Source organism: Mya arenaria, chromosome 6 (assembly GCF_026914265.1).
Source record: "Mya arenaria isolate MELC-2E11 chromosome 6, ASM2691426v1".
NCBI classification, from domain to species: Eukaryota; Metazoa; Mollusca; class Bivalvia; order Myida; family Myidae; genus Mya; species Mya arenaria.
The window spans coordinates 79636612-79663310 of NC_069127.1; the positions used below are offsets into that span (position 1 = coordinate 79636612).

The 26699-nt window shown below is 32.6% G+C and overlaps 1 protein-coding gene across 2 annotated transcripts in view; it reads right to left on the reverse strand.

Moving 5' to 3' along the window:
- Window positions 1-3400: 3400 nt before the first annotated feature.
- LOC128239159 (PR domain zinc finger protein 1-like) overlaps window positions 3401-26699 on the reverse strand; it is a 52650-nt gene continuing 29351 nt past the window's right edge. The window contains exons 1-5 of one of the 2 annotated variants that reach the window (XM_052955660.1): window positions 25925-26228; window positions 23498-23667; window positions 13430-13552; window positions 10345-10597; window positions 3401-8477 (exon numbers count right to left, since the gene is read on the reverse strand). In XM_052955660.1, the coding sequence (XP_052811620.1) occupies window positions 6373-8477; window positions 10345-10597; window positions 13430-13552; window positions 23498-23667; window positions 25925-25991 (2718 nt within the window). In that variant the 5' untranslated portion in view covers window positions 25992-26228 and the 3' untranslated portion in view covers window positions 3401-6372. Of the gene's footprint in view, window positions 8478-10344; window positions 10598-13429; window positions 13553-23497; window positions 23668-25924; window positions 26229-26699 lie in introns of those variants that run through there. The other variant, XM_052955659.1, reaches the window with a different exon arrangement.

Below are 26699 nucleotides of genomic sequence, written 5' to 3' on the forward strand. Positions count from 1 at the left end.
CAATTTAATATGATTGAATGATCACATGGAACTTTTCGAGCAAACACGTTTGCGTGTCTAAACAAGACGACAGTGGAATTTTCCTTCACTTGGTGACATCGAGGCACACTTGTAAGATACAGTAGTGGTAATTGTGCATGTAATATATAGTAACTCCTAAATATCGCGCTTGCATTAACACTTAAGTCTTATGTATGCCATTGTCTCGGTTTCTGATATATATTTATATTTACTGTTCTTGTCTTGTATTGTTTTTCAATTTTCCTTTTTTAGCCATTTTCTATATTTCAATACAGACACATCGGCCAAAGATTTTATCGAGAAATCATTTTTTTTTTGCATTTTACAGTGGCAAAGCTACTTAAGAAATATTACACACCACTGAGGGTCATATGACATTATAAGGACCGGATAGTCAGCCCCCGAAGTTGTATATGGACCGCGGCATTAGCCAAGGTCAATTCATCTTCGGGGGCTGACTGGCCAGTCCTTATAATGCCATATGGCTCGGAGTGGTGTGTTATATTTCTTATATTATACCGAACACTTTTTTACCGCTTAATAATTTTTTAAAGTGCCTTTGATGTGTTTTATGACGTCAGCGGTCCATATTGTATGATGTCAGCGGTCCATATTATTTTTGGCGAGGTCCGGATCGGCCAAAAACATGATATGGACCGCTGACGTCATAAAAACTGGATTTTTAATAAAATACATTGATTTACGGACCGATCAACTTTATATACACAAAGAAGGGACACATTTATGTAAGGTATAATATATATATTATACTTCTTAGAAAAATGAAAAAATCTAAGTACCCAAAAATGCAATAACAACTAATAGCTACTCAAACACATTGAACAAGAGTTTGTGTTTTTTAACCAAAGCAAGTTTGATGTCCCCAAACCCACATAGAACCATCGGGCCTATAAGGTTATTAGGCCTAGCTACGACCCTGTTATATAAGGTATTGATTATAAAATTTGATATGATTGAATGATGAGGCGCACACTATAATGTGGAACTTTTCGAGGAAACACGTTCGCTTGTTACAATACAGTGGAATTTTCCGTGACGTCAAGGCAAAGAAGAGAGTGATAATTGTGCATGTAATATAAAGTAACTTCTAAATCAAATATTGCATTAACACTTTAGTCTTATACATGTATGACATTGTCTTAGTACACATTTATTGGTTTCTGATTGTGTTATCTTGACCGTAAATGCTCCTGGTTTGGTACGCGGTATTCAAAAGGGTTTAAAAGAGTTTTGTGCTGTTCTATGTTTCTTGTCTGTGATTTTGTGTTCTATGTCTTTGGCGTTTGCCCACTGCCACTAAACTGGGTTTATTTTTAAATTATTTGCTACTGAGCTTGTTTCTGTAGCTTTTTGCATAAATATTAAAAGGGTACTCCTGAGTCAACATGGTGGTACCCGGTATTCAAGAGGGTAAAAGGAGAAAATATAGCCTTAACTTAATCAAGTCAACTGTATATATAGACTTAACCTAACCCAGTCAACTGTATATATATATATATAGCCTTAACTTAACCCAGTCAACTATATATATATATATATATATATATATATATATATATATATATATATATGTGTATATATAGCTTTAACTTAACCCAGGCATCTGTATGTATAGCCTTCAACTGTTAGTATAGCCCTTATTTAACCCAGTCGACTGTATATATATATATATATATATATTGCCTTAAATTAACCCAGTCAATTGTATATTAAGCCTTAACTAAACCCAGTCAATTATATATATATTTATAGACATAACATAACCAAGTCAACTGTATATTTAGCTTTAACTTAACCCAGTCAACTGTATGTATAGCCTTCAACTGTTAGTATAGCCTTAACTTCACCAAGTCAACTGTATGTACAGCCTTCAACTGTTAGTATAGCATTAACTTAACCCAGTCAACTGTATGTATAGCCTTCATCTGTTAGTATAGCATTAACTTAACCCAGTCAACTGTATGTATAGCCTTCATCTGTTAGTATAGCCTTAACTATACCCAGTCAACTGTATGTATAGCCTTCAGCTGTTAGTATATAATAATGATATTGTAATAATGGGGCATTAAGTTCCTCTGAATACTTGCAAATAGCTTAAATCAGATTTGCATTGTTAAAGTTGGGGCCAATAAACATATAATTGCTGTATTTGGAAAACAAAGAACAGTTAAACATGTTGAAACGTGGACATACACTAATAATTTCAATAACACTGGTATAGACTAAACTGTGTTTAATCAGTTTGATGTAAAATCTCTCAAACCAAGCATTGCAGTTTTTTGTTGCCTTTGTCTCATCGGCCCTCAACAATGGTTGTGAAATATGGGATGTTGGAAAAAGTAAGGTAATTGAAAGAGTCCAATTAAAGTTTTGTATGAAAGTCCACCTCTACAATGTCAATAGACGGTGAACTTATACTTGTAGATATCAAATGTATATAACATGTAAATATGAGGCACGGTGAGTTAACCAGTTTGGTGTAAAACGATAAATAGCGATATTTTTATTTTTTGTTCATTGTAATATATAGTAAGGAAGGAAAGTCTAATGCCTAATAAGGTGAAAATGATGCTGTGCACATTAACGAGTCGGTTTAAAATTGTCGCATTTATATAGCTTTTAGTTATCATTTTATTGATCTATTAAATCAATCTTGGTAAAACTTGAAACATAGCAGCCCACATGTACTTTTTAATCTTGTTTCGAGGAATCCTTGTATTTCGATAAAATTTCTTCGAAGTGTGGTACCCTTTAAAGTATTCCTTCTGCGTATTATCATTTATCATAACAATAAATTTGCTCATAATCAATGATATTGCACCATATGTAATAATTCTTAATTTCCGGTGCTTGAAGGTCAGACTATGAAGTCCTGTATTAATATAAATGTTGTTATTCGTTTGAAAAGTGTTTTAATCAATGAATAAAACAATCTTATGCATTGCAGATACCTTTGTTACAATGTTTGCAATCAAATGAAATCGACATGTCAGAGACGGCTGCAATTCTTCAATAGACCTTGCCGACCTTGATGTGCAAAGTCAAAACAACCACACGTGCTTGACTGTTTATCCCAATCGAAGAATACCCTGACAATTAATAACGGCATTGCTACAAATATGCCTATTGCATCTGGTAACATGTGTACCACATGTGAATATCTTGAACAAACTTTGAGTTATGCGAAAAACATTATTTGAAAAACTAACCAACTTAAAATATTACAGGTTCACACATTGACATCCAGTCCTATGTAGACTTTCATAAGATTTCAAGATTTTAAAATCTATCAAACATTTATATATTTGGGTATTTTCATGTATTTCGACCTTGAAATTTAGAATAAAGAAATCTTAAACTTGTTTTACACATTTATTTCTTAACACAAAACAATCAGAAATACAATGTAGTGGTACTCGGGTATTTACTATTATACAAACACAAATACAACACTTTAAATACAACTTATATGTGTTCCGTTTATAATGTATAAATATGACTTAAATAATTGTACATACAAGTTACATTATATTAAATGCACATTACTAAGGTAAACTGTTAATTGAGACATTTATAATAGTCAGCGATGGTCAAAAATGTAATCGGCATCTTTAAAGTATAAAAACATATGATATTCAGAAAATGAATGAAAAAAATAGATCTTATTATCAGCTGCAAAACGTAAACACTTGTTAAATGAAACTGCAGGAAATACCATGTGTACTGAATAGTAGAATACATGATATGAAAGTAAACATGAACAAAAGTTATGTTTCAAAATATCAACAAGTAAAAATTAAAGCATCTATCTCTTCTAACAAAATATAAAAGTGATTGAATAACGAGTGCTTAAATCAAAATACCTCGGGACGGTCTCAGATTGGGAGCAGATGAACTAGTAAAGTTTAAGGACATTGCACGCTTATTATATTAAATATAGATACAGATATTATACCAGTAGTTATGCGTGATACTAAATGCAAGCAGGTATGATGACCATTTCAAATTTACTGAAATAAACACATGATCTCATATTAAATTTAATAATGATAGTAATTAGGGTATATGTCAACAATTTCACCACTTACTGCACCAACATTGCCAAAAATATACAAGGACAAAAATTAAAACCACTGCATCATGAAGAGTCTTTAATTTTAACATATTTACATAGGATTTGTGAGAACTATCCTTTTTGCAGATGTTACGCATATACATGAAATGGCGCCAAATTTCTTATCATGCACTATCCATAATACAAGCAAATGTCATAATTGTAAAATTAACTAAATTTTCATCAAACTATCATCCGTGTTTTTCCTTAGACTAAGATTACCAGTGGTAAGTAATTATGCTTTCCTGCAGTGTTCTGGAAGGGATGTCTTATCTTTAAAACTTGAAAAAAATTCATTTGCCAACAGATAAAATGAAGTATGATTAAAAAATTATACTTTTGAGTAAAAGACAAGTTTGGTCTTCTGTTAAAAATCAAATTATTTCTTATACTCATTTTAGGCTGGTGCAAAATTAATGACAAAAGTAAAGCTAATTGACCATGTGAGATTAATCAGATTATATGCATCAAACTCAAACAGTTACATCATAACAGACAAGCCCTGTAACATTTTTGGAGAAATTATTTACATTTTCACCCAAATAATCATGACACAATCAGTAGATAAGATTTATACCAGTTTGCTGTTGAAAAATTTCACTGATTTTGGCAAATCTTATCAAGTAGATAGTCTTGCTTCTACAACCCATCTTTCAATTAAGAAATTAATTTCTTTTTTTTTCCTGCAAAATGTTCGCCGTTTTTCAAAGATAAAATGTATTTTATAACCTGGAAAAAAGTTACTGTAGTGTTTTCATGGACTGTTCATTTGAAACAAGAGCACAGCATGCGGATTCTGATGCTTGTCTGTTTTTTTTTTCTAATTTCCAAGGGACACAACTCAAGTATTAAGCTAGAGTTATGTGACTTGCTTAACTATTTTTCATTTTTACCTATGTTCTGTTCTGTGTAACAAGTTTCATATTAATATCATGTTGTTTCAAAATTACAGCATATTAAAGATTTAAAATGACAACAACATCAAGGGCTTTGATAATACCTTCACGCTCAAGAATGGCGAGCCTTCAAATGCAAATAGTGAGAACTATACATCCTCGAAATCATGAGTTATTATTCTTTTAGAAATAGCAATATATTTTGGCTATATTAAATAAGTTAGAACAAATGAAAACCATTAAGTTAGTAACACATCAATACTTTAAAATCAAACCAACAAAACCTAACAAACATGTTCAATACACAGACTATAAATAATATAAATATAATGTACAAACACCTTGAAATCAAAGAATGTGTTCTGTAATATAATAAGATTTGTTTTTATTTCTCATACTTGCATTCACATTTTTCTAACAGGCATGCTACATTCAAATGCAAATCTTTATTCTGTATTATTTATTTCATTATCATTATCATTCTTATCATTATTATTGTATTTTTATCATTATTATTATTATTAATATTATCTTAATTATAATTGTTATTATTCACTTCCAATTTTTTACATTTTGCAAATGCAAGGGACAATAATTATCCAATAAACTGCGAAACGTTAAATATAACCCTGAATAATTAAGACATTGGTCCATTAAGATATGTGAATGAATTACAAATGAGTTACACAACTATAAATGATTGTTCTATAACCATGACATTGCACAGACATTTTTGGTCATTTGGCGATCATAAATAACATACAAGAAAAACTATATGAGACTTCACTATGATCAAAGAATGATAATGATCAAAGCCTGTATTCATAATACATCTTAAGTAATTTCTTAACTTAAGTTGACAGCCGTAAAACGTTCATAGTCAAATCTTAAAAAGGTACAACAGTTACTGTTTTTACAACATAACAGATTGTTTATTACATAGAAGTAACGAAAATGAAGTATTTAAGGTATTATTAAGTTTATATATAATCTCACTAGTGAGATACTGTAGTAAGGAAAAGATTTAAGTACGGAAATGACTTCAGGTGTTTAATGAATACCGACTCTTATAAATATCAAATGAGATTATCAAAAAAATGAAAAAATACAAACATATGATTCCAACTAAACCTACATAATTATGTTTTGATATGAATACAATGATTATCAGATGGAGATGTAATGAACTATTATGCATTATTCAATTGAATGAGTCAAATCCTTGTCATGTCATGTACACTGTGTACTAATTTGTACAATTAGATTCTAAAATAGTACAAAAAAACTGTCAGTAAAACTATAACATGTACTGTTGTGACTTTAACAGTTTGTTGAGCAATCTAATGGCTGCTGAAAATGAAGCTGATTCTGCTGTAAGGATTGATGAAGTATGGAGCTGTTATCAGGATTTTCCATCGCTTGTTTCATTCTTTCCCTAAATAGGTCAATCTGCTGACCTTGAGAAAAGTCAGAGGTCGGAGAGAGTGCAGACTGATTTGAATGTTCAAGGTCATTCTGACCTACTGGTGACATGTGACCTTCGTCTTCCTCATCGAGGTCATCACTATGGTAACTGTCATATGTAGCACTATTGGGGGTCAAAGGTCGACTAGAGGAATCTGCCTTAGAATTTATCATGTCAGAGTTGTCCATTGAGTCTTCCCTATCTTTGTTCAATGACTCAAAATGTAATCTTTCATCAGTTTGATTTTCACTGCCATTTTCCAAGTCTTTTCTGATTGATTTATCTGCTGCAGAAGCCTTATCAAATTTTTCATATTCACCATTATCGATCAGAGCAATGTCATGCATATCACCAAATTCGCTCATCTCTTTTATAGCAGCCTCTGTTGTTCTTTGAATCAGCATGGTATAGTCCATACTGAGCCCTGAGGGAATACAGTTCCCAGTCTTCCAGTGTGTTTTCAGCCCACTCGCGCTGATGTATTTCCTGTTGCACTGTGGACATTCATACGGACGTTCGTTCGTGTGTAACCTCTTGTGAAGCTTCAGGTGGACGAACTGGGTAAACTTAGCTGGACAGAGTTTACACTGGAAAGGCTTTTCGCCACTGTGTAAGCGCATGTGTGTCTTGAGATTTGAGGTGGAGCTGAAGCGCTTGTGACAGACGGAGCATTCATGAGGTTTCTCACCCGTGTGCACCAGATGGTGTTTCTGTAAGTGAGCGAGCTGGGTGAACCCCTTGTTACACGTCTTACAGATAAAAGGCCTCTCGCCAGTGTGGGTTCTGAGATGAACCTTGAGATTTGATAACTGTCCAAATGTTTTCATGCAAAACTTGCATTCGTAAAGCATTTTACCATCTTTTTTCCTGAGAGGGTAAGGCAAGGATCTGTGGCCGCGAGCTTCAAAGCTAGACTTAGGCTTGCTAAGGTTGAGAATTTGTGATTCCCCACTGGGTGCCCCTGAGGTAGGTGGGCGGGGAAATGGTGACTGTTGGAGATGGGGCGCCGGATGGGGGAGTGGGGGCTGGGAGCCACCCATGCTCATTGGAGGGTAGCCAGGGGGGAACATTGGCCACGGCAGATGTTGGTAAGGCCCATATGGAAACATCGGGCTGAAAGGGTACATCCCGGGAAGGCCCGCAGGAGGGAAATACATGGGACCCGGGCCCGGAGGCATCTTCCCCATTGACCCAGGCATGAACTTAGAATACATGTCCTCAGGGTTGGGACCCAGAAATGGGTTCATCATCTGATTCATTGGTTTGTTGTCCATCATCATTCCAGGAAACTTCAGAGGCAATGGAGCAAAGGGTTCAGATGTTGGAATCTTGATATCCTTAGAGTCAGTGTCTGGTGTTTTGTCTGATTCAGACTTATTAATGTCTTTAATGTCAGGCTTGAAATCTTGTCCTTGACTCACATTCGGCTCTTTGTATTTATGTCTCCCTTCATCTGAGTCTTCACTGTTCTCCTTTACTTTCTTCAAGAACAGATTTTCATAGAATCCAGAGCTGAGACTTCGTTTTGGGGTGCTGAAATGAGGTTTAATGGGCGAGGGAGCCATGATGCTTGGCAAGCTGCTTTTCACAGAGGCTATAGGTGAGATCTTGCTGGTAAAGGCACTTCCTGAGCCAAAGTTGAACTTAGGGCTCTTAAATGGTGACAAGGAGTCGTCCAAGTGAAGAGAGCTCCTTTTTCCATGAATACCATGGTCCAAGTCATCGCTGGTGGGGCTCCCATCACGTTTATGCAGGCTGTAATCAATCGCATACCCATCCTCACGAACGCCACTGTCGTCACTGTCGCAGTGTTCGTCTTTGACCCCATGACTCCTGTCCTTGACTTTGGAGGGTGATGACCCCTGAGGGGAAGGGAGGGGGTGGCGGTTGAGACATAAGTGGCGCTCTTCAATGTATGTGGGCAGCGGCATTGGTGTGGGCTGACCAACAATCTGGCGCTCTGGAAGGACAAAACATTTAGATATGATGGGTATTCATAAATATGTAGATGCGGATATAATTTAAAAAAATTGATATTCCAATGAGCATGCAATTTTTTTCATACATTGTAACTATAATAATATTATTTTCTCTCAAAACAGAAAAAACTAATTGTTTGAAAAAAAAAATTGATCTGCAAGTAATGATCTCAGATTGTAATGTGAACATAATGTTTTTACAAAACCCTGTCAAAACCATTAAGAAAGCATGGGTAATAGAAAAATAGCCTTATTCACAATTCAAGTAGAAAAGTTTTGTTCCCTTAATATGTACTTGAACCATGTATGGTATGAAAATCTACTCATTTTTACTTTCTTTTTATGTAAATATTTACATATCACCGAAACTTTAAAAGATCAAGGATATATGGGATTTTATGAAATTAGTCTGAGAGCGGATCTTTGAAGAAATTTCAATCACTTTGAGGAACAATTAAAACTGTTAAACCTATTCGATCATCAGAGAAATGGAATTATTTATTAAATATATTACGTTTATCATATTTTAGATTAAATAGGAATGTCATATGCTAATATATACCAATATTGACTGAATTCTCTGCTCTTTTGTGCCAAATCCTTTAATGTTTAATATCTTATTCTTATTACTTGAAAAAACTCTGCTTTCTCACTTTTCAAATATATTTCACATATTTATGCAAATAGTCTTAAACTTGATGTAATCTAAGACTAAAATTATACATCTTAGATGAAGAAAATAAAGTGACATGAATTTTGGTGACAGGACTGAATAGCGGTTTTAAGTGATATAATTATTATTTTCACACCAAAAAAAGCGATCTCCTGTTAAGTAACTTTCATTTCATCCAGGCAATACGATCTGAAATGCATGTGGCTTCAATAACGGATTGTACTGCTCTGTCATTAAAGTGCACACCTTAAGAAAACAAACTCTACCTCCTATACATTTCTTGTGTCATAAAGGAGAAAAAACTGTGACAAAAACTCGAACCACGCAGACAGCTGTTGATTTTGAATAATTAACATAGAAATTAAAACCTTTATTTTGCCAATGATAATTGAATATTAGGTGGTTTCATTGAGCTCTTAATATTTACGAGTCAATTAAAAAAGAACGGGAGTAAGGAATTTAAAACATTTTGCATGGCTAAAAAAACAATAGTTTTGAATTTGACAAGCAATATCTTATCTTTCCTAATATCTGACTAAAGAATTGAAATAATACCAAAGATACATGATTGTGAAGCTCATATTTCGTCACCTTCTCTTAGACAGAAACAAAAGACTGGTAAATTTTTAAAAAATTTGATTTTGAATGTATCTTACTAACATCCAGTATCAGATTTCTCTCAACTTTTTTATGTCATGCAGAAGATAATCTCAAATCCTAAAAAGAACAGAGTCTCAAGTCTGAGATCAGACTCAAGAGGCCAAATTTCAAACCTTCATATTAATTTCCTTCTAGTTAAGCTTTGATGATGCATTTTGCTAAATGTCATTATTTTGTATAACTGATATTTTTTCGCAAAAGATTGGTTAAGTCTAGGCTCAGACTAAATGAGACTGTTTTGAATGAATGGCCCATATCTTAGTGAGTTTTATGTTTGATGACCTTGTTAGTTGTCATTTCTTTGTATACAAGGTCATCCTTTAAACATGTATTGTCTTCATTATGGCCCACCCTGGACCTTTTTTAGTAAGTAAATGATAGGGAAATAAATTACCAATACTAGTTTAAATAATAGGGTAATAAAAGATAATTATTTTCAGTGAATATGTTGAGTCCATGCAAACAATTAACTCTTAAATCATTTTGTCGAAAAGTTCAACTTTTATACAACTTACTCCAAGCCTGAAGCATTTCTTCCCCGGTTTTTGGGACGTTGAGTCTCTCCGCGTACTCCCGACAGTACCAGACTAGTAGCTCTGTGTTAGGAGGAATCGGTTTTATCGTGTAAAAGTAGATGTTGAAATCAATTTGACAGGCAATCAGGTTTTGCTGATTGGAATTGTAGCTGAAGTTGACGTAATGCATCCAGTTGCTACGACTTGTGTCTCCGACATCCATGTATTTACATGTCCTGTTGTCTTTGAAGATCTGAAACAAAAAGGTTAAGGTCAATGCTAATGATTACCTAAAAGGTTAATGCTTAAGGTTACCTTAAAGGTCAATGCTAATGATTACCTAAAAGGTCAATGCTTAAGGTTACCTTAAAGGTCAATGCTAATGATTACCTAAAAGGTCAATGCTTAAGGTTACCTAAAAGGTCAATGCTTAAGGTAAAATGAAAGGTCAAGGTCAGTGTTTAATGCTACCAAAAAGGTCAAGGTCAATTATCAAGGCTAACTGAAAGGTCAATGGTACAAAATAAAAACAATAATGGACAAGATCCCCTAGGCATGCCCTTTAGGTAATATAGCACAATGGATGCCAACAATATTTAACCTCTCAATAACTGTAGGCTCTTTCAATTTATGTCTAAGTTCTAAGAACCAGGAAAAATTATTTAAATTTATTAAGTATCTTTAAAAAAAAAAATTAAAAATCATAAAATTTATGTCTATAATCCTAAAAGTAAGCCATAGTTAAAAAGGTCCTTAAACTTTGCATGCGATTAATCAAAAATATCATTATATAATCATACTCTAAGATTTTTTTTATTCTGCTTGTAAACCAGGGCAAATTACTGATATTAATTTTCATATGATTCACTTTAATGATATTGTCACCTCATATTAAATGATTTTGCTGAATAAATAAACATGTTTTACTTCTGAAAGTTGGAGAATTGCTCTCCAAAAGCCTTATGGTCGAGGGCTTACAAATTAATGAGAATTTATCTAATATGTTTTGTAATTTTATCATTTTTCGATGATTAATATAATATTCATCAACAGAAATGAAAAAGAAATATTTTGCTTTGCGCCTTTTTTGGTTATACAAAAATGACTAAGTAACCAAAAAATCCGTTTTGTACCAGTAATTAAAATCTAGAAAGAAGCTGTCCTATTCTTTATAAAGAATATTCTCGTTATTCTCTTCGATTTTATCAGCGGAAACACCCATTTTTGTTCACAATGATGCTGACTACATCTCAGAGTGATTTGATTTCTAAACCGAATCAAGATAAGCCGTATTAAATGATTAATTGAAATTTTGATAGCACAAAACTAATTACTAGCATCTATTCTCACTTTCTATTTGAAATTCTAGACGAATTTTACTCTGTACATATCGTCAACGACACATTAGATAATAGGTCTTCAGTCATAAATATTTTATCTTGCAAATTTTGACAGTTTTTATACAAAACTCTAAACATGGTATTGAATAGAAATATTATGAGTATTTAGGAACATTTACGGAAAAAGCGGCTATGGCTTGGTGTGAAAAGTGACATCTCTGAATGAGGCAGATCATCGTCTCCGCTTTATACAAACACCCAGATAATGCACTCTATATGCAAATAGTTTAATTCGCCATTGAGAAAAATATATAAATATTATGATATCATCTGAAAAAGGGGTTTTGACGGAAAGTCAATTTTATGCATAAAGGCTGCAGAAGCCATCGGTGATGCTTTCCCGATAAAATATTTATGAACAAATTTCCCATTACATCAAATTCTAGAGACAGGAATTTATAATTATTATAAGCCGAGATTTCATATTGACTATGTTGAGCTTTTCCCTTTATAAGTATCAATTAAGATTCATCTATTACACCAACTACAGCACAATGATTCATATACATCAATATACCATTCAAATTTACGTTTAAAATTGATTTAAATTTCCAGTCGAATCTGTTATACACGTTATGTAATATAATAATAATGACTTTGGACCATATACAGAAAGTCTTGAAAAATTCTTGTGATGAAATTTTTTATTATGATAAAAAAAGCATCCAAAGAAAGTGGAATATCCGGTTTGTAGATAATGGAGGCATGAATATATTTGTAATGTGATAACCCCGTGATCATTTTATCATTTCATTTTCATGAATATCAGAGCTAATGGATTTCAGACTTTATGATCATCTTTGTTAAAAGTTTAAGAAATGCTGATTATATTGATATCTACATTTTGCTCCAGAATTTTATTTTGCATTAAAAAAACAAAATGAGAAACACGACTTATGAAGTATTATTCATACCCTGTGTAAATAGTGCTTGGATACCATCCAAAGACTAGACTTGCAAAGACATAGGCAACATTCCTGTTGTTTTAGTCACTAAAGGGTCATTACATATCAGTTTCACTATTCTTAAAGCTAGAGTTATGGACCTTGATATGTAATATACACATATACAGTATATGTGTATTGTCTCAGGAAATAATTGTATTAAATTTCATGTAAATATCATGAGAGGTTTTTGAGTTATCAGGCCATGGTTCAAGTTTGTTCATGATGAGGCCAATTACTACACCAAAGTGTACCTTGACCTTCTTGATGAGCTCTTCTCTTCCAAAGTATAAATTCAGAGTCAATGTTCAGCCAGCTCGTTTATTAGTGACGTATAGAACTTACACTCTGCATCAGACTCCTTCTAGGATGTTTTCAACAGTGAATAATAAGGATAGTTCAAGAATAAATTCATTTGATGTTGTTTTTTTACCTGCCTTTGTACCATGTTGTGTTTTCCATGTTTCGTCTACACATTAACTGCCATAACGGAAAAGTAACCATTCAATAACTTTGATGAAATTTCAAAGCTATTCACTTTTAATGCGTGGTAGTTATTGAATGATGCCCTTGACAACACAGCACAAAGCAATCACGTTACCCACTACCCTCTGGATTGAAAGCACTTGCTCACAATTTTAATAACTTAGAGTCACTGTGGGTCATGTAGCTAGCACTTATTGTTATGATATAAAACCATAAGTAACTGTTAAAACAAGGATGATATATAAACAATTATACCTTCCACAAGCATATTCTGTTTGTATCACCTCGGCGCACAGGTTCTTCAGGGGTGATGATGCCGTTAAGCGGGCCAAATCTAGTTCCCCGCGGAATGTAGTCCACACTCCACACTCCCTGAGCCTGAAAATACACAAAAACATTTGTAATAATACTAAACTTACTTTGGTTTGCATTATAAGGCTGTTTGGGTTCATGCAGTTTATGGAAACACTTTATCACAGCAGCCAACAAATAACCTTCCTATCTAGTTTTTAAATTCTAGGCTTGCTTCTTGTAACCAAGTGACTGTCTGTGAACCATCATATATTCTATGCAAATTAATGTCATGACAACTAAATGACTTTACCTAATCTTGTAAAAAATACCACATTATTATCTACCTGTATAATATCTAATGATTTATGAAATAGATTCCACTTCCTGTTCAGCATTCTGAATACCAGGGAAATGATTTTAAAAAACAGAATCAGCAAATCAAACATGTTTTATACAAAGTTAAGACCAAGTAAAAGAAGATAACTGTCTCATTTTTTGATGAACCGATAACTAAGTGGCTTTGGAAAGGTTTGCAGTGGTTATTCTTGTTAATTTCTCCGGTGCCAAGCAGCTGGGGAAGGCTCATACTGAACCATACCATCAACCGCTAGTACTGATAAGCAGTGTGGCTGGATCAGATGTTCGCCTGCAGGGGGGCACAGTTGCACGCCTGCCCTGCCCGATAACCTTCTGTATTGGCATCTAACAGAACCAGGGCCAGGGAAACTTATGGCATTAGGTGCTTTGGACATATTAATTACATTACACGAAAATGAGAGTTAATTGATGAGTAAAGGTTTATCAATGTCAACTTCTGAGGCCCTATTTTATTTTATTTTATTTAGCCAAATAACTTATTAAAACTTGATTTTTATAATATTAAAAACAATTTTTTCGTGATTATCAAAAGGATAGTTTCCTTTCAAAATTTAAAGGAGAAATTAACTTATTTATACCATAACAAAGTAGCGTGATGAACTAATGATACTGTTTCAGGGATTTTCGAAAAAATGAGAATGAAAATTATTCTTCATTTAAAATTTCTTTTCAATTTTCTAACCCTAACCCTTGATGGAAATTAAATCAGAACCGTATTATATAATCATCCAATCATCATCACTTGAAAGTTCAACAGAATCATTTTTCGAGGACATTATTAGACATAATTGTGATGAAAGCGAGACCTCTTCAGGTTCTCAACCTTAACCTTGCGATCAAAACTTTCTTCAGAAAAGCACAATAAATAACAAAAATAGGTTGACCTGTTAAAAAATATTAGGGAAATTAACTTAGAATGAAGTATAAAAAGTAGACGATATCATCTTCAGAAAACTCCATAATTGAAGATTTCCATTCAATTGGTTTAGGACAAATTAAAAGAAGAAGACAGCAAATTTCCTCAAATATACACTATACACATGCAACAGACAAATACAACCGAAACTATCCAATCTGAATAGAGCCCTCTAGAAAATGAAATTACATTAATTTGTCCATCCATAAAGTATAAATGGCCACAAAATAGAGGTTCTTGAAGAAACAGACAAAGCATGTTGAAGATCATCATCCTCACAAGTGCAAACCCCAAAACAGTAATAAAAATAATTATTACAAAGCATTCATAGCAATGTTTTCATACAATGCATACTTTTAACATCTTCTTTCCTTTAAAGTGACAAATGCCTGCAAAAGTTGTCATTTTAATAATATTAAAGAAGTGTAATAATAATATTAAAGAAGTGTAAAACAACTCCCCAAGTATAAAAATATAACAGAAAAAGATAAAAGGGGGCAGTAATATTTTAAGCAAAGAGTGAATATCCAGCACGATAATTGAGGGCAGAAATGCAATTTGAAAAGTTTACTATCACCTTCTCTTGAATAATGATATTTAAACAAAAATCAAACATTTGCATGTCCCTATCATTTTCACCTTTTGCAAAAAGTGGGTTTAAGTAAACACTAGGAACCCCAAGAGAAATGAACACATATAAAAAAGTGGCAAACTGTTTTCTAATTACATAGTTTCTTAAAATGACAAAATCTTCACCTCAAGTTGGGTTCAACTCTTTCGTTTTTTTAAATAAAGAAAAGATACTGTCATCACCTTTGAATAATACCAAAAACAGTCCATCTCCTTTCATATGCAATATTTGCTACAACTCTCAAATTTAGATCCCCAATTTTCCTTCCCTATCTTGTTTCTTAATTCAATTAACAAAACATATCTCTTGCACATTTTTATGGAATGCGTTTTAGTCCAAATCAGCTCGTTGAAATCATAAAATGTGAATGGTAAGTAAAAGTCGGTAGAGCAAAGGCAAAAAAACAAGACTCCACTATCAATTGAAGTCAATTGGGCTGAACATTTGCACACGTTTCTTGTTATAAGGGAGATATTTGCAATGATACGCTGCCACTTTTGACATATTTTGCAGAAAAAACATATGCAAGGGACAGATAACTTGCACCTGAAGCTCTGATTGGAAAGTTCTTGTCAGAAGAAAAAAACAACGCTCAACCAATTTGATATCAATATAGCTGTAACCCGACTGGTAATGCTTGATTTTTCTGACTTTTTGGACCTTAACATCATTTTTCAATACATCTGTGTCTGAAGAAAATAAAGTTTTATCAAGAAAATGGGAATCTATATGATTTAAAGGCCACCAGTAATTTCAAGTTTCAGTCCTATCATGAAAGGTTACTGTCAACTATTTTTTGGAATAATAAGAAGTAAATTTTGACCCCTCCATGAGGAAAATCAAAACCACAAGCTCGTATGAATTGCTTAAAATGATGACAAAAAACACTGCAGAAAAATAAAGAATGTTTTTTTGCATGAGAAGTCATTAAAGGACAAGACTAGTGTCTGTTCTTGATGATTATAAAATATTGGATTATTAATTTTACCATTTGGCAGGTCAGAAATGATATAAAAATTACCTATTATTTGGTAAAGTATATCTGCAGTTACCGTCTTTTCACAGACATTTGTAAAGGTTTCTATCATCTCACACATTTATTAAGGATAATCTTCTAGAATTTCGCTAATGCTGTTCCAAAGAAAAATTAAAATTATATTAAGCTTGCAAATTGACTTTTAATTTTCTTTAAAATCAATCAAATGCCATTCGTTTCTTTATGAAAGTTTTTTTTCACAATCACTTTGACATAAGTTTTAGTCAATTAAGGGGTATTAACTTTATCGTAGATCAGAGAATTAATTTTGAATTTTTGTTATTTTGCAAGTAAAGAAAGAAATCTCCAACTAATTATTCCCCTTTGTTGGCACCTCTCAGTTTTGACGGTAAAATGAATTTCTTGTGAAAAATGTCTTTTCTTTCTTCCACTTTAAAGCTGCACTCTCACGGACTGAACATTTTGACAACTTTTTTTTTGTTGTCTTGGAACGAGTCAATTTTTGCAAAAATCCATGGAAACCAGTAATTTAAGACTGCTGACAAAAAATAAGATTGCAGATTTTTATGTTTCAGTTTAAAAATTGATGTTTTATGCATTTTTCTTAAACCATTAGCCATGAAACATTAATTTTCGAACAAAATATGAAAATCTGTGATCTGATCTTTTGTCAGCAATCTTAAATCATTGATTTGCAGATATTTACGGCAAAAAAAATTGCTTTTTTCCAAGACAAAAAATAAAAAAGTTGTAAAAATGGTAAATCTGTGAGAGTGCAGCTTTAAAATAATAAATTGTGCATTGAAAAAATATTGAAACTGTAAGTATAATTATGATAAAGTGGAAATATTATATATAGTCTTTGATAATAAACATTTCTATTTTTTGAATTGAAAATTTGTAAAATGAGTTTTAAAGTCATAATTGACTTTCACAAAAAATCTCTTTTTTTTAATGATGAATATTAAATCAATTATTTTTATAAGTATATATTATATAAATACAGTAACAGCTAAAAATACAATAGACGATTAGAGCAAAATCAAAATCCTAAAAAACATGCATGTAATAATTATCTTCTATATCTTACTCGCTTATCAAATAAATAATTTATTTAATGAAATATATAAATTTCACAAAAATGTGTAGGGCAGAGAAGAAAAAGATAACTCCGTAAGTTTTTGTTCTATTTTGCTGTTTACTTCATTTTCAAGAGGTGGAAATCCTGATCAATATCTTATCATTACTTTCTCAATGTTTTAGCTAATTTTCATCTCATTGAATAAACTTTCTTTGGTTTCGTTCTGTTTGCCAAAGATAGAAATATAATCCTGTATTAAAAGTGATTGGCACATTTTAGTATTTGCTCCTTCTCCTATCTTTAACTTGTAATCAAAAGTTACCAAAAGTTGGCATATTTTAGGATTAAATTTGATAATGGATGCAAATTTCAATAAACATAAGATAATTCAATGACCATTAGATGTAACAGCACAAGTGACATCCATACTAGCGACACCGGGGGAAAATGTCCTTTTTATGTGTGAATGAATTATCTCCCTTAGAATATATTATGAATAGTGTAAGATTGTTTAAATTGGAAAAGATATATATCTAAAGTAAATTATTCAATAGTTGTTCCTTATCAACAAAACAAAGTTAGAACACAGACATGATTAATTAAATTTTCTTCTCTTCTTTTTTGAGGAACTAATTCTGAAATCAAGTCCCATATATGCCAGCAAGGCTCAAACAGGATAGGAAACCACAAAGACACTAGAACCAACCTCAGTGAAGCCAAACTTATCAGGTCACCAGCAGGAGATCACTGTATCAGATTGACGTTCCCGCGTCCAACAGGGACTAAATCCGTGTCCCCTTTCGTTAGGTCAATAATACAAGATTTAACAAACATACACTCAGGTCACAGCAATCAGCATTGAAATATCTTTATATATATAAGAGTTAAGCCACATTATACGAAACATTACTAAGTGTAAAGCTGCCAAAACAAACTGTTGTCTTATAGCAATGAAGACAAACATTGATATAGTTAAATATCTATATATAATTTTTTTTCTGATTCCAAATATGGGTAAAACCATTTGTTACGTACACAGAACAGGTATGTTAAAGTGATAATAGACCTTATATAGTGTAAGGATATGGACTGAGTAACGTTGTCATAGACAGTGGCAAAACTAGGGGATGAAATGATACAATTGATACAGTATCCCCCCCCCCCCGATATGTATTGGTACACAAGCCTGGGGAATGGACCACAACTGAAAAACAACAGGAACATCCTTGGAAGAAGCCATCTCTTTTGATCAGTATTAATAATATCCTTACATTTAAAAGTGTTGCTTTGACGTTACTGATGAAAATCTTCCACCTGGTAATGAAGTAAAACTATCTGCATCTAGAACAAGCAAAGTGACCAGCCAAATGTTAGCAACAAGTGTATGATATCAAAACGACCAAATAACAAGATTCATTCATCTCTCACAGATGGTTTCCAGAAAAATCAAAGCAGATGATGATATCAAAATCTCTATGAAAAAATAAGTTATATTAGGGAGATTGTTATCTGAAAGAAAAAGTTCAGGGAAATGAAATTTCTTTTAAGCTTTTTGCTATCTACCAAATTTGATGGAAAAAGTATGACTCTGATAACTTAACAGGTGGAAATGGAACAAACACTTGTGAAGCAGGCTGAAGAAAATCTTCTGAACTTATAAACGAGGACCCCCTATCCAAGGGAGCTCTTGTGTCCGACTGTGCCATGTCATGACCGGGCGGTACAACAGGTGAAGGCAGGGGAGATCACTATCACCACCATTAAAGGGACACAACTCGTTTATCACAGGCCAGGTAGCTAGGGGCAGATAATTGATCAGCACTGTGATAACAACCCATAAATCTATTAAAACTATGATAAGAAATATGATTGAAAGAATCACTTTGATATCAAAAGTACCGTTAAAATCATAAATGGCAGATGGTTTCAATGAAAGTTTTTTTCTTAGTTTTTATCAATTCTAAACTCATAATTTCCAAGGAAATTCTTCCTGTTAGGATTAAACTTTCAGGAAATGTCTTCAAACTTCAATGACGAGAAATCTTGAGATATTAATGTATGATTAGACGAGCTCAAGTCAATGGGCTCCTGGATTACTTGACTTAATCTCTAATCAACGAAAAAAACATTGGACTTTCCGTAAGGAGAAAAATTGACAAATTTTGGAGAGAGTCAAGTTCAAATCAAAACTTTCATGTTATCGAAGAATTTACTCTTGACTTCAAAAGCAGACTAAATTATCAATCAAGGCAGCGGCAGTCTTTGTCATTTGAAGAAGAATATCATGATAATTTACACTCTCCAGGAGGTGGATAAAGCCAGTTCCTTTACCACAAACATACGCAGTTTTATGTACACAATTATTATTCTTATATTTGTACTAATATTCCTGTTTTAAGGTTGCACCAGCCCTGACAGTATGCGATATTCAAGGCCATTTTTAGTGTGACAATTTTCCTCATCTATAGCTTGCTTTATATCCTAAAGGTTAGTTTAACAGTGTCAAATTTTGCTTTTATCTGAAATTGAAAACATAAAAGAAGTGTTCAATTTTTTGTCTTTCATTATTTCCATTCTTTTTGCTCCTGTGATTTTTTAAGCCTTTTCATCATTATATTGAAATAAGGTGAATAGTAAAAGTAATGTTAACAAATTTCAGAATAATTCCCACAATTGTTCATTTTATAATAACCATTTATTGGGTTGAATATCATTTTAAATGATATATTCAGTCCAGAAATAAGTGTATTCAAAGTTGAACAAGTGTGAAGGATCTCTATTATTGATATAGGTTAAAACTGCATGTGATCTTATACAATTTTGCTATTCTTATGACAAGAAATTGTTGCGCGCTGCCTTTCATCATTTGAAATGGAATCATCGCCCTTTCATTTTCTTACAGACCACAGACATCAGGATCAAGCTATACAAACAGAGGCAAAAAATGCAAGTAAAGGATTAGATTTGAAGAGCAATATTTATCTTTTCCGCGTTTTTGAAACTAAATCAACTTGCACTCAGAAAATTCAATGCATTTCTTTATCCAGTATCAATCTCCAACTGTTGTGCCCTGTAATTATTTTTAAATGACTAACTAGAAAGTTTGACTTAAACCAAATCGGCGACAAAAAAAACCACCACTTGATGACCATGGGAAAGCAGAATTGAAATATATCAGAACATTTAATATAATTGAGAAAATAACATACTGTCAACAAAATTCGCTAAACATCGAGACCACAAAAGTGAAAGCTCTGAGACTGCGTATTAAGGTGTCAAAATCGTTGAATTAAACATGGAAACGTGAGACTTTAACTCCGTACACTTTAGGAGAATTTATGCAGATAGCTGCAGCGATAAGCTACCAGAATTGGCCATATTTCACTGCATTTTGGCTGTCCAACAAAACTTTGGGAAATTGTCACCCAGGAAGGAAATGGGTGATTGTTGAAGTTTAGAATTTTCGTAATTTTTCAAGATCGCTTTAGGTGAAATTATAGCCCAGCTGCAGAACCCAGCCACGATGGATGCCTTCTGTTGACACTTTGTGTCTTATTAATCTCTTTAAAATCTTCTATACAGTGATATAGTGTTGATTTAGGACTGAAACGGCTTCTATTTATATTTAATAGATATAAGGACATCTGAAGATATAGTGCCTGAATTTTTATAATGTGTAATTAACATAATGTAAACTTTCTAAAGTATGATAATATATGGAAAGTAAATCTGCTGTATCAGGTCAGAAAACTGGCAACTTTGCAAATTAAGGTTGTGATAAAAGTACAAGCTTTAACCTAAAAAATGATTATATATAAGGCCAGCAGAATAAATAATCATACCAAAATATTCAGAGATTTAATTTGATGGTACTACGGTATATGATGCCACGTTATAATTAATTGAATGTATCATGACTGCAACATAAGTGTTCATGCATTACCAGTGAGTCTTTTAATCTTTTTGTTAACAGGTAAAAAACATGTTGACGATTTCAAGAAAACATTCTCCGGCCCATTACTTTCCCAGCGGGCTTAAGGCATAACCCCCCTCATTACAAATTGGTGGCAATTACATGCTTTCACATTCAAATACAGAACCACTTTTCCCACCTCCAAAATTGAAGAGCCTCACAACTTTTCAACTTCCTTTTGAAGAGTAGGAAAACAGAGATTTGACAAGCAGAAAAATATTGGCATAACAAAAACGATTGCTTTTTTATCAATCATTGAATGAAGAATGGAAAGTCAAAGTGATATTTATGACATTTTTAAATCTGACATCGGAAGCTGTATTAAAGGCTGTGAATGACATAAAATGCAGTTATATTTTTCTGAATCAAATTACCATTACTGTGTACAATAGCGTCATTTATAACACCTCAACGACTATACAATTACAATACAAACAAATGCAGACAATTTGAAGGAGATGATTATTCAAACGCCAAAAACTCATTCATATAGTCGAAACCCTTGTCCATTGAAAAAGACTGCACCCCGCAAGTTAAATTTCCTAGACTTTGCTCCTTTTTTATAAAAGAGTAAATAAACGTACAAAACTGCCAAAAAACTTGTGGCGACTTACTGTCAACCTATTTTGTGTCCAAACAGCAGGGTGGTGTCAGAGATGAGAATCAATCGTTTACTGTGCAACTTCCAGCCAGAAAAAAAAGCGTTAAAAAATGAAAAATGTTGCCGTCACAATTTCTTTCATCATAACAATTTCTGGTTTCAGGTAGGGGAATGATCTTATTCATGGTATCTATAACCAATATGACAATTTCTTAATGTTGCAAAGTGATGAAATTAACTTTATTTTTTTTCTTTACATATATTTTATTGGGAATAATTTCTGTCTTCATATTAAAAATGTAGCTTCATAAAACAACAATATCCTATCATTTAAATACGTACAACATATATTCAACCTTCTATTAGTAAAATACATCAGCATTGATTAATTCTTTATAATTTATATTTATCATACTGGAAAAACACAAGATATTTGGGATTTTCTTAGAAAAGTTACCATCATATGTGGACTGAGAGGTTATGATCATAATAAATGCTATCAGCCGTATCATTATAGCCCCAATAAAGATAATTTGAATTTTAAGCCTACAAATGTTTTTGAAATAAAACTGCCAGAATTCGAGAAATAACTGTAATATTTAACGTATTTTAACCAAGAAACATGTTAAATCAAAATGGTTAGCTATTGGTTCCCCTATCAAGTTGCTGTGTCTTTTCAAATGTTAGAATACGAACATTTATAGCTCTTTTCTTTTAAATTCCAGGATATATGTATAACATTATGTGATTTTTTTCAAATAATACATAAATCAGGAACAGATAGAGATCATTTCCGCGGATAGGTATCAACATTTGAGAGTAGATACTTTGCCAGGTTTTATATTTTACAGTCTGTAAGTCAGCATCATTAATAGTATAACATATTTTTTTTTAAACCTGTTCTGTTTTTTTAATTCATTGAAAAAAGATGGTTTCTGGAAGTATTCGTCTATAAAGATAGATGTGGAAAATAAAACTGTGACTTTCCATCAATTTTACGAGAGAACCTGTGTGGTTCCCGCTTTGCTATCATTTGGACATCTTATGAGCAGAGCCTATCTTTATGACTGAGAAACGGGTTTGTTTTAATCATAACTTTCTCTGATATATATGTTTTTTGATGTTTTATTTCACCCACTTTGAGCACCTTAGGAGTCATAAACCTTCTAGATTGGAAAAAAGATTACTGTGTCAGATAGATGCTGACATCAAGGCAACAGAATATGACAAACCAAATTTTTTTATAGTTGTCCACAGTGACAGAATTTCAAAATTCTGTCTCTAATTATTATAACATTCATCGTCATCGTCACCATCATCATCATCTGCCTCATCATCATCATCATCATCATCATCATCATCATCATCATCATCATCATTGCAATAATCATATTATCATCATCAACAACATCAGCAACAACACCACCATCAACTTGCAAAACTTCGACTTACATTATCTGGCTGCGTAAGGGATGGTTTCAGGGTAAGGTTGCGAGGAAGGGAGGCCTGTGCTCGGTTTCGACACACTTTCTCGCATGCGCGGTCGTGCACGATGTAGACGCAGAACTCCTCAAACTCATCCTCCTTCAGCTGCGTCATGTCCCAGCCATCCTCAAGGCTGTCTGCAATTTACAAAATAAAAATATTTTGAGCATATAATTGTATCCCTCTATTTTTTCATTTTTAAAAAGACTTCATCTTGAAAAGTCCAGAATATTTACACAGAGGCCTTTTAATTCATGCATGTCCCTGAAGCACTGTAAAATAGAGCATTTTTTTTTACTTATTGCAAACAAATAACTGTGTTAGTATTAGCAGCAGGAGATGTAAGACATGGGGTACATACACTGTATAAAAATGTCAAATAATAATGTATTCATAATAATATTCATTTTTTACTTTTCTTTCACAGTTTGTGTGTTTGAGTCTAAAAACAAAAAAATGTTAAAAGAAAGTTTAAGTGCAACTCATCAACGTTGCAGATCAATGTCCAGCTTTTATCACATGAAATAGTTATTATTATCTCCAACCGTTTTTTTCATACACTTTGCCTTTATATGAGCATTTACGGAAACTTAGGGTATTAATCAAAAGTGGCTTGACTCAATTGGGTAAATCTCTCTGAATAAGAGTAGCAATTTTAGATAAATTTAAGACAAGTGTGGTCAAAAACTAAATCAATCTTAAGTACCAGAAATTTCAAATGATAGTGAACTTAAAATTGATAATGGGGCCGACCAGTTGAAACATGTAAATGGAAGTTTCATTTTTTGAGGACCCTTTTGCAAATCTAATATAATCTCGGAGGGGTGCTCCAGATTTTGATTGTTAATATATCGAATTTGGCAGATATAAATAAGAGAAAGGCGCAACGAAAACTATGCAACTAAATTGGAGGTAAAAATGCAGCCAGTATGTCACTTCTTTAAAACAAAATTGGAATATTCTCGGTATTTTATCAACAATGAAACAGAAATATTTCATCGGAAGTAGCAAATTTCAGGTTAAGAAAAAACAAATTACAGTTAATAAATGCCAAAATTGGTCAGAGAAATAGACCTTAGACATATTTCACAGAAAAAGAACAGAAATATCTTCTGCTGCTTAAAATTAATTTTTAAATCTGCGGCTCTAACCAATCACAACTATGCATTTTCAATGAATTTTTTATGTCAAACTTTTTCAATAAAATTAAATATTCAATTTTTCACAATTACAGATATACTTAGCATTTATTATTATTAACATGAGCAAGGCTTCGAATATTTGGGTAAGGTTAGATTTTGGAATAATAAAATACGAAACACTACTAAACATGTTCAATTACAATACGATTTCTCAAAAATCAAGTTGTTTTAATCTCTCATAATGTTAAACTGTTCAAGCAGCATTAAATTTGCTACCTGAAGCAATAGAAAATGAGCATTCAAAAAAATAATCATGAAATTAAGATCACCTTACATCAATTATATTCATTAATTCATGAAGGTCAGGCGATTTGGCCGGTATTATCCAAATGTGAGATCATTACAGTAGTATCTTCATAATTTGACCCTTTATCATTGGTATTAGGCCACTTTCGGATGTTAATATGATACAGTAATGGGCGTAAAATGCCCTCCTCGCATGAAAAGTGAATTTGCTCACGCAGAAATAGTTGAATGTAAATCATTGAACAATAATGTCCTAAGTTTGACAACAATGTCTCTATCAAAGAGTGATAGCAATGATAGTAAATTATGAAATTAAAAAAGATATTAAGACTGTTACTCAGAATTGATGCAGTCAAAATTATGGTAGCTGTCAATTCCTATACCAAATAATTGTGGTATTTTTATTGGAAGGAAAACATATTTATTAATAGTTATGATTCTGAAGTTATATTCTACAATCAAGTTACACTGAATATCTAGGTACTGTATCAGTGACTTTATCTAGAACTTAATTTAGCTGCAGATGTGTATAGTTGTGATGACAAGAAATTACAAAATCCCAACCCTAGTGACAGTTCTGGGTAAATAGCAAGGTATTCCAGGTAAATGTCAAAGTCAAATACCGTTGAATTTGTATTATGTTATAGTGCTTTAATTACCTAGTTATTATTAAAATGTATTAATTCCATAACTAATGGTCTTTTATATGTCACTGTATGGGTAACATTTAATAATGTTATATTTTATTCTTTTCTGGTTAATACTAATGACATATCTTTAAAACAATACTTAATATACAAATAATGTGTGCAATATTCAACTTTCAATATGAACAATGCACCAAATGCGACTCCTTTTAACATGCCACATAACAGAATGATTACAAATATCTTAATTAAATAGAAATATATAAAAAATAAAACATCTTATTTAAAATCATACGCACCCAACAGCATCTGTCTCCTGGTCCTTTCTAAAAGCATCCTGTTCAGATTTATATCACCAAATATCATTTGTCCTTTTTGTTTTAAAATTCACTCATTCAGTTTTTTAAATAACAATAAATATTGTTTTAAAAATATAAACAGTTACTGCTATATTCAAATAACAAGTTCTAATGAAGTCTTTTCATCATTACCCGTGGATGTGTTTGCTTATGACTGAGAATGTTCATTTCAACCACATAACATGAAAAGTTTGCTTAAAAATGGAATTTTGCCATGCAATCTCAGGTATTGCACAGGAATATGATGATACAGCCAGCTGTCAATCAAAGCAATAAAGTGAAGCTTTGCAGTGAATATCTTATCAATTTCTGCTGGCTCCTCCCATTTAGCCAATGGAAAACCAATAAGAGAAATGGCAGTAGTTTTACTGTGCTGTGGTAACAGCCTTGTGAGAAATAGTGACAATGTGCCGATTTAAACGCCATTTACTAACAAAACCCCGCTCTATCTGTTTCAGAAAAGCGTAAACACATCCATAATTGGTCAGATAATCGCTTTTTCACGGTGCTCAGCTACTGAGATAGCTCAGAGAGTTTAGATATTGAGTGAGTGCCTGCATTGAAAATTTAAAAATGTAAAGTTTAATCTAAGGACACCTGTGATTTTGGGGCAAAAATCACTGAAAGTCAACAGGTCATAGGAAACCATCCAGTGTTTGGTTGTTTTTAAATGTGTTTAAAAACCACAGATTAACAGATAAATGTATAAGGATCC